The 13,518-nt window shown below is 45.5% G+C and overlaps 1 protein-coding gene across 3 annotated transcripts in view; it reads left to right on the top strand.

The window, feature by feature from the left end:
* Positions 1-658: 658 nt before the first annotated feature.
* The window catches only part of LOC144727623 (core-binding factor subunit beta-like), a 74,716-nt gene continuing 61,856 nt past the window's right edge, over positions 659-13,518 (top strand). Inside the window, exons 1-2 of one of the 3 annotated variants that reach the window (XM_078606577.1) lie at positions 659-974; positions 4,233-4,319. In XM_078606577.1, the coding sequence (XP_078462703.1) occupies positions 897-974; positions 4,233-4,319 (165 nt within the window). In that variant the 5' untranslated portion in view covers positions 659-896. The remainder of the gene's footprint in view (positions 975-4,232; positions 4,320-13,518) is intronic. The other 2 variants (XM_078606575.1, XM_078606578.1) reach the window with 2 other exon arrangements.

The raw sequence follows: 13,518 nt of genomic DNA, 5'->3' as shown, positions 1-13,518 counted from the left end.
ATACGGCGTACAGCCGTTTCAATACGGGCAAAAACATGTGTTTGTCTATTTGATTGTGTTTCTCCCTTGTGATGGCACTTTGTAGGATGAACGTTGAGATTTTATAAGGGCACGGGGGTGACCAATACGGTCTGTAATAATGTAGGCACTGATAAGGGGTTGACATTAATAACGTAATAAGAGCGTTAATAAAAGTAGTATTAATATTCTGTTGTGATGGGTGGGGGGGTAATGTTTTTTTTATATCGTAAGTTATAGATATTTAACGAGAGTTCGGGGGGCATATGTATTTGCCTATCTTTGATAAACTTCGCTTTTATTTTTTAACCCGTTCGGCCACTCCCTTAAATAAGAAAAAATAAACGACACGGGCCGTGACGTCACCTCCCCCGCTGTTTGTCCCAAAAATCCCCCCCACCCCCCCCCCCACGAGCGGCGGTGTCCTTTTATGGTCAACATCCGCCTCCCACACTCAGCCGGGGTGGGGAGAGCGAGAGAGGTGGAGGAGGGCTCGTCCAATAGGAGCCGCTGAGTAGGGGTGTCGAGGGGTGGGCGGTTTGAATGGGAAGGGCGAGGGCGGTGTTGTCGTGCCCACGCCCCGGACACGCGCCAACTCGCCCCCCCCCACCGCCCAGCACGAGTTGGTATCGCCCGCGTTATGAATGGGGAAACTTTTCGCGTTGAGAGCGCGCGGTTGTTGCGGGGGGTGGGGGCAGCCGCTCCGACTGCACTCGCGCAGCGTGAATTTATAACCAATTAAGCAATTAACAGCGTCGGTTGTTGCTGTTTTGGTTAGCTGCGGTGGTGGTAGTTGTGGTTGGTGGTGGTGGTAGCGGAGAAGAGGCAGTGGAGACGAGGAGGAGGAGGTGGAGGAGGGCTTGCGCTTGGGTGTCAAGATGCCGCGCGTGGTTCCCGATCAGCGGAGCAAGTTCGACAACGAGGAGTTCTTCAGGAAGCTGAGCCGCGAGTGCGAGGTGGGGGGCACGGGGACACGCGGGGGGCCACTGGCGGGGACTGCCGGGACACGGGGGGGTACAGGGAGATAGGGGGTAGAGGAGAGACACTGGGGGGTACAGGGAGACAGGGGGTAGAGAGACACTGGGGGGGGGGGGGGTACAGGGGGGGTAGAGATACACTGGGGGTACAGGGGGTAGAGAGACACTGGGGGGGGGGGGGGGGTACAGGGGGGGTAGAGATACACTGGGGGTACAGGGGGTAGAGAGACACTGGGGGGGGGGGGGTACAGGGGGGGTAGAGATACACTGGGGGTACAGGGGGTAGAGAGACACTGGGGGGGGGGGGGTACAGGGGGGGTAGAGATACACTGGGGGTACAGGGGGTAGAGAGACACTGGGGGGGGGTAGAGAGACACTGGGGGGGGGGTACAGGGAGACGGGGGTAGAGAGACACTGGGGGGTACGGGGAGACAGGGGGTAGGGGAAGGACACGGGGAGGCCCGAGGTGCACGGTGACACACAGCCATCAATGGTGATACAGCAACAAGAGACAAGAAGCCGTGGACTTGGGGACGGGGTGAGACACGTGGACACGGAGACACGCCAGGCGGGGTGGACAGAGAGAGACACAGACGTGGAGACACCACGGGGAGACACACGGCGGGGTAGGGAGATAGAGGCACTGGGAGAGAGACAGGACGAGAGGGGGATGGATGATGATGGACTGTCACAGGACGTGGAGGCATATGGACAAACAAGGACGCTGAAGGGGTGATAGAGATGGGGGACGGAGAGACACAGACACAGTGACACAAATAGAGACACACATTGACACAAACAGCGAGATGCAGTGACACGAACAGAGACGCAGTGACACAAACAGAGACACAGTGACACAAACAGAGACACACAGTGACACAAACAGAGACACACAGTGGCACAGACAGAGACGCAGTGACACAGAGACACAGTGACACAAACAGCGAGACAGTGACACAGAGACACAGTGACACAAACAGAGACACAGTGGCACAGAGACGCAGTGACACATAGACACATAGACACAGTGACACAAACAGAGACACAGTGACACAAACAGAGACACAGTGGCACAGACAGACGCAGTGACACAGAGACACAGTGACACAAACACAGAGACAGTGGCACAGACGGACAGCTGTTGTCCGTCTCCGCTGGCTTAGACGGACGGAGTTTGGTGGCCGTGAGCGGGAATCGAACTCGGGTCGCTGACTTCGGTAGCGCAGCGCGCTAACCGCAGCGCCACCGCTCCTCACGGGGAGAGCACGTGGACGAGCACGTGGACGACCATCACGACCACGTGGACGAGCACATGGACAGATGTCCACATCGCTACGGCTACACGCGTGCACTGGTGCTGGGTAGCGGGAACTCGCCCACTTGCAGAGAGGGCAGCGGTTGCGTTGTGGTTAAATTCTCCGTTCGGTTCACTTTGAGTTTACTTGGGATTAGTGCGGTGGTTGCCACACTTGGGGTTAATTGTGTTGGCATCTGGTGGTGGGGCATTCATTCAACGCGGTGTGGTGGTTTATGTTGGTATCGTGGTGTGGTTCCGTGGGGTGAGCGGTCAGCTACGAACCCGGCGTCCAGAGTTCGATTCTCGCGCACGGTCACCAAACACCCAGTGACCATTGTCTGAACCGGTCCTGGGCCTCCCTCTTAGGTCGACTCAGCCTCAAATGAGTACCTGGTGCTGCGGTGTGTAAATATCACCACTCGGCAGCCAACCCCCTCGTGTGCCATAACAACACTTGCCCCAACAGTCTGTTGCAGGCTGTACACGGGGGATCTTTGCGTTTGTGGTGAACTTTAGGTTTGGTTGGGTTCAAATGTGTGGTCTGTGTGGTTGAGGATTCGGTTTCAGTGAGAGGTCCACTTAGTTTGGTGCGTTGGACACTGCAGACGTCAGACTTAGCACTTTAAATACATACTTTACATGTACTATCAAGCCATGTAAATACACGTGTAATTCAAACACGCGTCTCGAAGTTCAGGGCTTTTGTTTACACAACATCGCCCGTATTTTAAACAGATGAGATGGCGAACGCACAACCCACATCCCATGTATATCTCTCTCTCTCATCCTCGTGAAAGTTCAACTCTTGAAGTGCACGTCATTTGCAGAACAATTGTCATCACATGTATCGTAAATATATTGTTATTTACTTAATAATACGTAGTCATAAGGGGAAAGCATCCTTTTTTACCGAATGCAAAATATTGTAGTCTTACATTTACATTATGTAACATTTGTTTTTTCACCCCCTTTATTACTACCTTAAAGTATTATCTTATTCTCCATTAATTGCAACACGTGTAACACAACATGATAGACGTTACATGTCCTCTTTAATTATGTGAAATTGCCTCGTAGATTTGGAACAGAAAACGTCAACATTTAAACCATTGGTTTCGGAATAGACAAATGTGTACATGTATCTGCGCATGCGTATTATTACAAGGTAGACTTTACCACTACGTATGAAAATACATCGACAGATCCACATCTAAAAAAATTAACGGCTGAGCGATTTGCCCAATCCGTGGTGATGAAGACTTGGGCAGTTTTTGTTGCCAAAAATGTTACAACAAAAGTGACAACACAAATTGAGGCCCATCCTGTTACGGCGAATGTTGTATGCTATCCCACTTACAGGTTGTTAGTATTATTTTAAAATCTTAGCATTTTTAATGTACAGCATTCTGCTTACCTGGAGTGGTCTTGCAGTGGTTGGAACACGACACTATGAACATGATGAAATTAATGATGTGGCAAGTGATATCTGAATCAGTCCTCTGCGCCTGCTTTACCAACCTGTACTGACCAACATGGTGAAGTATGGTCAAACAATCCTCACATGCACCAGAGGTGAATTGATAAAAGACGTATACATCGCAATAATTGTGTATTATATTTCCAGTATATTTATGTAAAGCGTGGAATGCGTTAAAAACAGATATCAATTCAAATAAATGCATAAACACACACGCATGCACCAAAATGCGCAACTAAATTTAGCATGTTTTTGACACTACATGTTGCGCTTTATCCTAGTAAGTACCGCCACATTTAGCTACTTTAAAATATCACATCATTAGGGGTCGATCACTCCGACTGAAGCGTTTTCGGTGGAGGCAACCGCGTTGCCAGGCGCTCGCTTGACTGCGCGAAGGGCTCATGCGAGCGATCCTCATGGCTTGTGATTGTGCGTCTGTGCATGTGCGTCTCGGCCGCAGGTCAAGTACACCGGTTACCGGGACCGGCCCCTGGAGGAGCGACAGATGCGCTTCCAGAGTGCTTGCCGAGAGGGTCGCTCAGACCTGGTGAGTGTCGAGCGAGCGAGCGGGCGGCACTCGGGTGCACGCGAAGACAACGGCTCCCTCCCGGTGTGGCCTCTGCACCGTTGAGGCAATCGCTGTTCGCTTGTGGTGCAGCAATGGAGCAAACGTTTTGGTTTTGTTGTGTGGGCGGTAGTGTACAACTACGTAGTGACACAAACGTAACACATTCGTCAACACTCCCCATATGAGGAAAAAAATATATATAGGTGATACTCTCTGGTTCTTTCGGTAAAGTCAAGTAGATAGAAAAACTAATAAAAGAACACGACGCTTCGGTCGAAACACAAGCGTCCGTCATCAAATCTTCAAATCAAGATGTATAGGTGATGTTGAAGGCCATAACGCATCTTCATAGAAAAACTCCCATTCGCATGGTTGGCTACGTACGGCGCGAGAGAAGTTCAACGTACATACATACAAACTGTTTCCTGCAGGTGTGTTGTTAGAAAATGTGTTGCAGGAGAGGCGATTTTGTGGTTATCGCACTGTGCTGCAAACCCGGCATCCTGTGTTAGATTCCGTGCCACAGCCAACATCAGTGGAGGATTTAACAGAACCAGTCCTGGGCCTTTCCATAAGTTGGCAGTCTTCAGTAATTACTTGGTGTATTACTGAGAAGACAAAGGCGGCCAGGCATGGTTCTGACAACACCAACCTCTTATACACTGTGCCGGCCTTCGTAGGTGCTTTCTAACGCACACGCATACATGCAAATGCATGCACAAAACATACACACTCTTTATCTGTGTTTACTGTTTAGGTCCGTGCAACAAATTCTGCGCAGATGTCTTCAAGAATGCATTGCTGTACTACCATCTTCTAGCCACCTCTCAAATCTTGTCCACAACACTCGGTTTTCCAAAAATTCTCCCTTCCATGCCCCAATTTGCTTAGCTTCTGAGATCTGATATGAGATCGGGCATTTTCATGGTGACTTGGTCGTAGAATTCCCAGGCCTACGTTCAAGACACCAGTTGTCAATATTATTCAAGGTCAGGAATTTCAGCCAAGTCGTATTAATTGTAGAGCAGTGTTATAACCACTTTGTCACCACTCCGCAACACGCGCGTGCAGACACGCGCACGCACGCGCACACACGTGCGCACACGCATGCTTCTGGGCCTCGGGGTAGTCAGGCACTCGCGGACGCGTACACTCTCCTTCCTGCTTCAAACCTTTATCCCACCCTGCAGGCATTGCACATGCTCTGCCCTTATCACAACAAGGATCCTACTTTTAGCATGAAAGCGGAAAGTTTATAACTACGAGGATGAAGAACCCACAAAAAAAATGTGGGCCTCTGTTTTATCACGGTAACAGAGTATTTGTCTGTGTTATTAGATCTGCGTTCGTACGGTAGATGCAGGCACACGTAGTTGAAGAGTAAATAAAAGGAAAGGTTGGGTTTTTTTTTCTAACTAAAAATACAAAGAATTGTATTTTCTTATGTTTTATTCTTATTATTTTATTATTTCCCTTACGCGACTTTACCGAAAGAACCAAGAAGAAAAAGAAAGCCGTTTAGGGTTTAAAAAAAACATTTTGACAACCAATGTGGTCACGTGGCTCGGATGAAAAAAAATCTAATGATCATAAATTGCGGGCAAATTAATCACATTCTGTGAAGTCACTTTCTCCAACATAAACAACTTCCTTATAACCAAGAATTACTCCATGTAGTTAAAAAAGTCCTCCACTGACAAAACTATTCTGAATGCATATTAAATAAAAAACAAGTCGTGTTTAAATGATACATCCCTATAAAATACGTAGTTTTATTGTATATATGCTTTGTAAATTGACATTTGAAGTGCAAAATATTAGAATTTCAGTTTAGGCTTCAATAGCACTCTTTGTTTTAAGAGCAAATATGTTTCCTTCACGAGTCATTTTATTGATTACGAACTTGGCGAAATGTATTTACTATTATGGCCTTTCGGTGTTTTGAGAACTGTGATGTTATGAAGCATTGTTTATAATCCAGCATTGCTGTTGAAAACACGAGCTCACGGCTAAATAAAACGACTGTACTACAACCATCAGGAATGTTGTGAATCGCACATGTGCAAGGAGTAGTGGAAACACACGGCAATTAAAATAATGATGTAGAACAATCGAAGTTTGGAAATATATTTTGCCCAATTAGCCTTCTCCAGGCCAAGGTCAAACGGTTACCAGCGATGCTATTTAACGTGCGTGTGTCATGCCTCCTGTTTGGAGCGGTGGAGCCCATGCCACCTGTGTGATGACGCATGCTCCTCTGATCCCCACAAAGTCCCTCTTGTGCACCTGGCAACAAATATTTTGAAATCCGCAAACGTGTTGGTAAATCAACACTTTAATATGATCGCTCGAGCCACTCGCATGTTTGTTACATTTCAAAGAATCGGCCCAAATTTATCACCAAGTTCAGGTGCCAATTTGAAAAAAGCACGCTCCACAGCAGTTTTGGTGCAGCTCTCTTACCGATAATTGCGCGGTCCGGAGGTTTTTGCACTTAACCTTTGCGGTGCTTGGCAAACACCGGCATTTGCTGTTCGGCATAACACGGCACTCGGACCATAGCATTTCGTTTTCCGCTCTTTCTCTCTCGGTGGCATCCGTTTGGTGGCTTTCAAGTTCATTAGGGCCTCGCGTTTCGTCCCGTAATTATTTCCATTCGCCCGTTAGGAGCACGCTCGAAGCGGCGTGCCCGCTTGCATTCGCATTATTTATAGAAACCGTAAACGCTCGCTGGCAGCCCTTCTGTCATTTAAAAAGGAGACATGTGCTCAGTTCGCCGGGTCGTGCGGTTAACTTTATACGAGGTCCTCCGCCACATGGAGCAGCGTCATGACCGGTCTGCGTGAGTCGTGTGCGTTTTGTGAGGGGTTTAGGGCACGATTTTCCCCGGCTTCCTGAAACGTCTTCAGTTTGCCCGGGCCTTGATATCAGAGGTTTAAAAAAAAAATGATTATAAAATTGTTTTGGTTTTTAACGGTGCCGTAGCCTGCTTTGATGAGAACAGCCGCTAAAACACGTCGTCCTGTTTTCGAGTATATGGTGTGTTGTGTTCTATGCTTCGCTGTATTTGAACAACATTAATTCGACAACAAATACCGGAGTCGTGGTTCCTAAGTCTTCTCGACTTGCAGACCACTATATACCCTCGAAACATTTTCACAGAACCAACTTGCAGTAAAACAAATAGGTGTTTTGTGAAGGAGAAAAAATTGTATCCGACTTAAATTTCGATTTAAAGCTTTCGTGACTGCAGGGATTCATCTTCTTGGTTCTTTCGGTAAAGTCACGTAGAATGGAAATAATAAAATAATAAAAATAAAACATAATAAAATAATTCTCACGAAGTTTCGGCCACAACGCAAGCAGCCGTCCTCAGGTGGAGAGCAGGTCTGTCGAGAAGACAGAGTCTGAAGATGTATCCGACTTCCCCGAGGTCTTGCTGTGGCCCACCAGAGGTCTGCGGATGACAATTTGGAAGCCACCGTTGTACAGTTGCAGCATTTTAAAAATAGAACAGAGAAATAGGACTTGGTAGCATTTAGAAACAGCGATGTATTCACTTTGTGATTGGCCTCACATTTTGAAATGAAACGAGCATCCATTACGTAGCGCTGTTACGCATCCACATGTGGGCTTTTTACCATCTATGACATTCTTACCCACTGTGGACCAATGAGAAAAGAGTTTTGTATGCATGCCCGGTACCCTATGCTTCACGAGAATTCTACAATGAAGTTGCATGTTTATGACCCGCAGAAACTATTCTTCATTGTTCCTATATTTTCGTCACTTCTCCGACATCCTACTTGTTATACTGTAGTGCATTTTTGCGGTGTTTTCGATGGGTTTTGAATGTTGAGTATGCATATTAACGGGAAGTCTAAACGGCTGGGGTACGCGACGTAACATTCGTAGCTTGCATAGTTTTTCACTCCCCCCCCCCCCACACAATCCTTTTTCTGTAGTATTTGTAGTATTATATGGGCAAGTGCAGCGCGAGGAGTTGCGATAGCCTACTTGTGACTGCGAGGTTTACGGTCCGTGTGTGGAACGATGTGGTTGGTGTCTTCTCTCTCGAGTGTTTGGTCACTGGCTTGCCGTGTTTAATGAGCGATAGGGATGGAAAGTAAGAGAGCAGCAATTATCTATGGAAGTGCCCCCAATAACCTCCACTCCCGCACCGATTGCTGCTGTTTATGACACCAATAACGGGCTTCTGGTATCTTGGTGTTTCTCCCACGACTTTGTGAGCGAGAAAAAACAACGTTCAAAGGAGCGGTTTGAGATTTGCAGTGGAAAAGATGAACGCTTATTGCAGCTGGGCCGAACGGGCTGGGCCCATTAAACAATCAGGCGTGCCCTCGTTCACAAAAGGTCATCGTTAATTTCGCAATTTGGAGTCTTTCTCGGCAGAGATTAACGGATTGAATTGTAGGTGATGCGTGGAAATCAAGACGGAGTTTTGAGGGCGACATTATGAGTTCACACAGACTCATTACTGTTTTTCAATATTCAACACGAGCATCGCTAAACGTTTTTCTTGTGCACAAACGTCTACTGCTGTTAGATGTAACACATGCCACGTACATTATTGATATGCGTTTATGTAAATAGAAATTCTACAATATCGTATATTAGGGCTGTATTAGTCCAATACAGCATATTAGCCCTATAATTACGTATTGATTGAAATATATATGAATATTTTTTGCATTTACAATACATGCATCAATTGTTGCACGTGTAGTGACTGTTCTTGTCGAAGAACCACGTCGGGGAGAAGAAGCCTCTAGCCACGCGGTCCAGGATTCAGCTTGTGGTACAGGATCCAGCTTGTGGTCCGGGATCCAGCTTGTGGTCCGGGATCCAGCTTGTGGTCCAGGATCCAGCTTGTGGTCCGGGATCCAGCTTGTGGTCCAGGATCCAGCTTGTGGTCCAGGATTCAGCTTGTGGTCCGGGATCCAGCTTGTGGTCCGGGATCCAGCTTGTGGTCCGGGATCCAGCTTGTGGTCCGGGATCCAGCTTGTGGTCCGGGATCCAGCTTGTGGTCCGGGATCCAGCTTGTGGTCCGGGATCCAGCTTGTGGTCCGGGATCCAACTTGTGGTCCGGGATCCAACTTGTGGTCTGGGCCGGGATAGCGAACCGTGTCTAGTTCTGCCTGTAGCGTGACGAGATGGGAATTCGAGACCCGAGCGTAGGTTGTGTTATGTTGGCGCTGTTGCGTTAAATAAATAGTGTTGCTCCCAAGTTAACGTCTGCGACTCGGTTGGACTCACTACATGCAACAAGTTAATTTTCTCCGATTCACATGTTTTGTTTTTAATGAATGATGTGACTTCTGCAGCCACTTGAGGTGCTTAAAGTGCACCGCGACATTTACTAACAAAAGTAATAATAACAATCCATTGTTGAATGGAATCAGATCGCCTGGAATCAGATCGCTTTCACAGATGTCCAGTCGGGGCGGGTCAGAACGTTGCAACAACAAACAGTACAAAAGCACGATGCAAAGTATAGGAAACGTAAGAAAATCACGAGTAAAACATACAAATGAAATAACTACTTTTATTTGAACAGGTAAAGCCCACTGAGCTATTAGATTATTTTTCAGAAGTGGCCTGGCCACAGACAATAGCTCAACAAAGTGGCTCGTCACGTGGAGATTTAGAGCAGCCAAATAATCGAAATAATCGACACGGTGTATACATGTGCACGCACAGTGTGTACACGGGCTTCTGAAGAGTGGACATGAATACAATCTGTGCAAACTGGACTGCGTGCGGGGTGGTCCTTATCCAACAGTGGATTGACAAAGGGCTGTACATGTATAACTTAATTTACAAGTCGTTTTTTTTTACCACTGTGTACCGCTATTCAAATTCTTTACACCAGTATATATGTAGTAAAAGTATGTATATATGTAGCGGTTGCATGTAGACAACATAAACAAGAAGATGTCCAAAATACAAAAAAATATTGTACAGTTACGGGGAAAAAGTTGTTCACAGATGCTCATTATTGAAGTTGCATTGAAGATGGGTTTTTTCTTCTAAATATGCATTGCGTGCATACGAGTGGGAGTAGCTTAAAAAAATGAACCACAACATCTGGATCACAGCGGATTTGTCAGCTGAATTCCCTTTGAATTGAGTGACTGTATGGGCACACTGAGTCACTGGTGTTCTGAGCATTGACTCTCTGCGAGACACGAGCCCTTAAATATGACTCTTGTTGTTGCTTTTACTGTCGGCGGACTACACCAGGCTACTTCATTTTTGAAAATGTAAAATATATGTTAGTGAGGTACGTTAAATAGTTTTTTTTTAATGTAAAGACGGTAATTTAAGGCAGATGCGATTAATTACTTGTATACACGTGCTTTTCAGCAGCATTCACGTGGCACGTTGTGCTTGCGGCAGTTTTGGCCCCACAGATTCTCCCGCCAGCTCAACAAGAAGGGATTTGGTCTCTGGCAAGCATTCACGATGGGTCGATTTAACAATTGTCTACAGATTAACAACTGTGGATAATTTCACTGGTCAACACACTTTTTCAGGCATAAGGTATTCCAACGGGTTTAAGGTAATTTTGGGGTGCTAATTCCAAATCTGGCATCAGTTTTTGAGATATCAAATATTGCATTTTCAATAAAAACTGCAGAAGAAAAATATTAAATAAATGTGGATATCTACATAAAATTATATTATAAACACACTATCCTAAAAATACAGCACCATATTTTAACACTAAAGCAGTCACTGACTCGCAACAACTTGCAATCATAAGTGAGAGTTAATTTCGGGTAAAATCAATGAAAATGGGGTATACCGATAGCATAAAATGAGATGTGATAGAGCAAATCTGAGATCAGATTTTGAAACAGCACCCTGAAATTAGTCTAAAACAGCTGCAAAAGTCCAGGCCAGAAAAAAGGTTTTTTTTTGTTGACCAGTGTGATCATCTGATACACAACGGTCACATATCACACACATTGTCAAGGGGTGTACTAAGCTGTCGTCTGTTAGAAGGCGTGTTTGTTTGTCAATATTTAGTGGAATGATTAGGTAATTCATGAAAAGCATTCCTGTACTCAAAATGTGATTTGTCTCGATTGTGTACGAGGCAGAGTGGTAGCAGTAAGAATTAGAGTTAGGGTAAATTTTTCTTACCAAAAAATTATCTTCACCCACAGGGAGCTAGAGTTCGTACAGATCACCCATCAAATGTTGGGCAAAGAAGAATCCGCTGTAAGTGTACTTAATGCAGTAACTGAGCGAGGAAAGGTGGTGAATATATTTTAATTTATTATTTTATTTTTAGACGTGACTTAACCGAAAAGAACCAAAGAATAATTCCTGCAGTCACGAAAGCTCCTAAATTAAGATTGAACCACTTCTACGGGGAAGTTTTAAACTTATCCTTTTTCTTTCTGGCTATTTGTCCTCTCTGCCTGTGTGCTCTCCTTGGAATTTTCACACTTAAAATTCTAACTTAGCAAATTTTGAAACACGTAATCAACCAGGCTATGCGTTAATTGTGTGTTAACCGACTCTCTGTGTTGTATTACATCACATTTCGATATTTTACTAGGTTATTTAATTTTCGTGTGCCTGCCTCCTAATTTTCAGGCTTGCGTGCCCGTGCCGCGTTGTCAGCTTGCTCCTCTCTCTGTGTGCCGTTGTGATGTCTGTCTGCTTGTATGTCTGTCTATAGTTTTTTCTAGTTAGATTTTTGTTGCTATTTCTTTTATGCCTGATGATGATTGCTTGTGTTGCAATCGAAACGTCGTAATATGTTATTTTATTTTAATTTATTATTTTATTTTTAGACGTGACTTAACCGAAAAGAACCAAAGAATAATTCCTGCAGTCACGAAAGCTCCTAAATTAAGATATTTCCAAAGGTCTCCCATTTACCTTGGTGAGAGTTGAGGCAGGCATCGTTAGCGAGCACCCCATGTTATATGTGTACACGTGGACATATTCATGTGTTGTCATTTTTGAAAAGAGTTTTGTTTATCGGTGGGCATATCAAAACAAAACTCTTGCCAACAAACAACCAGCCCCAACAGCAACGTATCTTGTGCTTCAAAGTCACTGGGCAACTTCCAGAGGCAGTGTAGTGTACGCAGTGGTTAGGTAGCTACTCTCAAACACTAAATCCAACTACATTGCCGCACAGGTAATCCATCCGGTAATCCAGAGACAAATCTGTTACGCTGTTCTGACGAGTCATGTGATTGGTCATCGTTTCAAACGTGAGGTTAAATGGAACCTGCAACATTGTTACATTTTGAATGACAGCTAGGGATGTAACCAACGTCTCGCTATTAAAATCAAATCTGAATCTCACGATGCATACCTTGAATCATGCATGTCAAGAAGTGATTATATAAAATTGATGCAAATCATATGCAAGAAATATGCTAATAGTACATTTAGGCTGATGGTGCAAACAAAACTGGTCAAAGAAAACTAACCAAATTGAGAAACGCTGAAAAAATTTGATAAAAAAAGATAGATTCTTGAATGGATTCTCAACCGAAAATTGTGACAATTTATACGCACCATGGGGGCGAATTATTACATGCCTAATTACAAGGGCTGTACACCATGGGCACCCTTGCAAACGAGATGTTCCATCTCCAAGGGATTGTCCAAATAATAGTTTTTATAACAATAATAAATAAACTAAATTATACCCATCAGGTGTTGAACAAAGACGTATTTCCCTCTAAGCCAGACTCACGCCCACGGCTTCCCCCATTTAACGGTGCCACCAATTATTCGCAAACGTAATTACGATTGTCTTGTAATTGTTTGCCCAGATATACATATACAAAGATCCCCCGTATACCCTTAACAGAGTGTTGGGGCAGTTGTTCTTAGCGTGCACCTATGAAGGCTGGAACGGCACATGAGGGGGTGGGTGGCCAACACCACGCCCGGCCGCCTTTCTCTCCCCAGTGGTGATGTTTACACATCACACCAGGTACTCATTTTAGGCTGAGTCGACTTAAGGGAGGCCCATGGCCGGTTCAAATAATCGTCACTGGTGTTGGGCGCGAGCGGGAATCGAACTCGGGTGGTCAGGTTCGTAGCGCAGCGCGCTAACCGGTACACGAACGCTCCCCACAGATATCCATATTCATATATACACACATACGCACACACGTGT

The sequence above is a fragment of the Lampetra planeri genome, chromosome 26 (assembly GCF_965212315.1).
Source record: "Lampetra planeri chromosome 26, kcLamPlan1.2.h2, whole genome shotgun sequence".
Classification (NCBI taxonomy): domain Eukaryota; kingdom Metazoa; phylum Chordata; class Hyperoartia; order Petromyzontiformes; family Petromyzontidae; genus Lampetra; species Lampetra planeri.
This window is presented reverse-complemented; position numbering and strand designations above follow the sequence as displayed.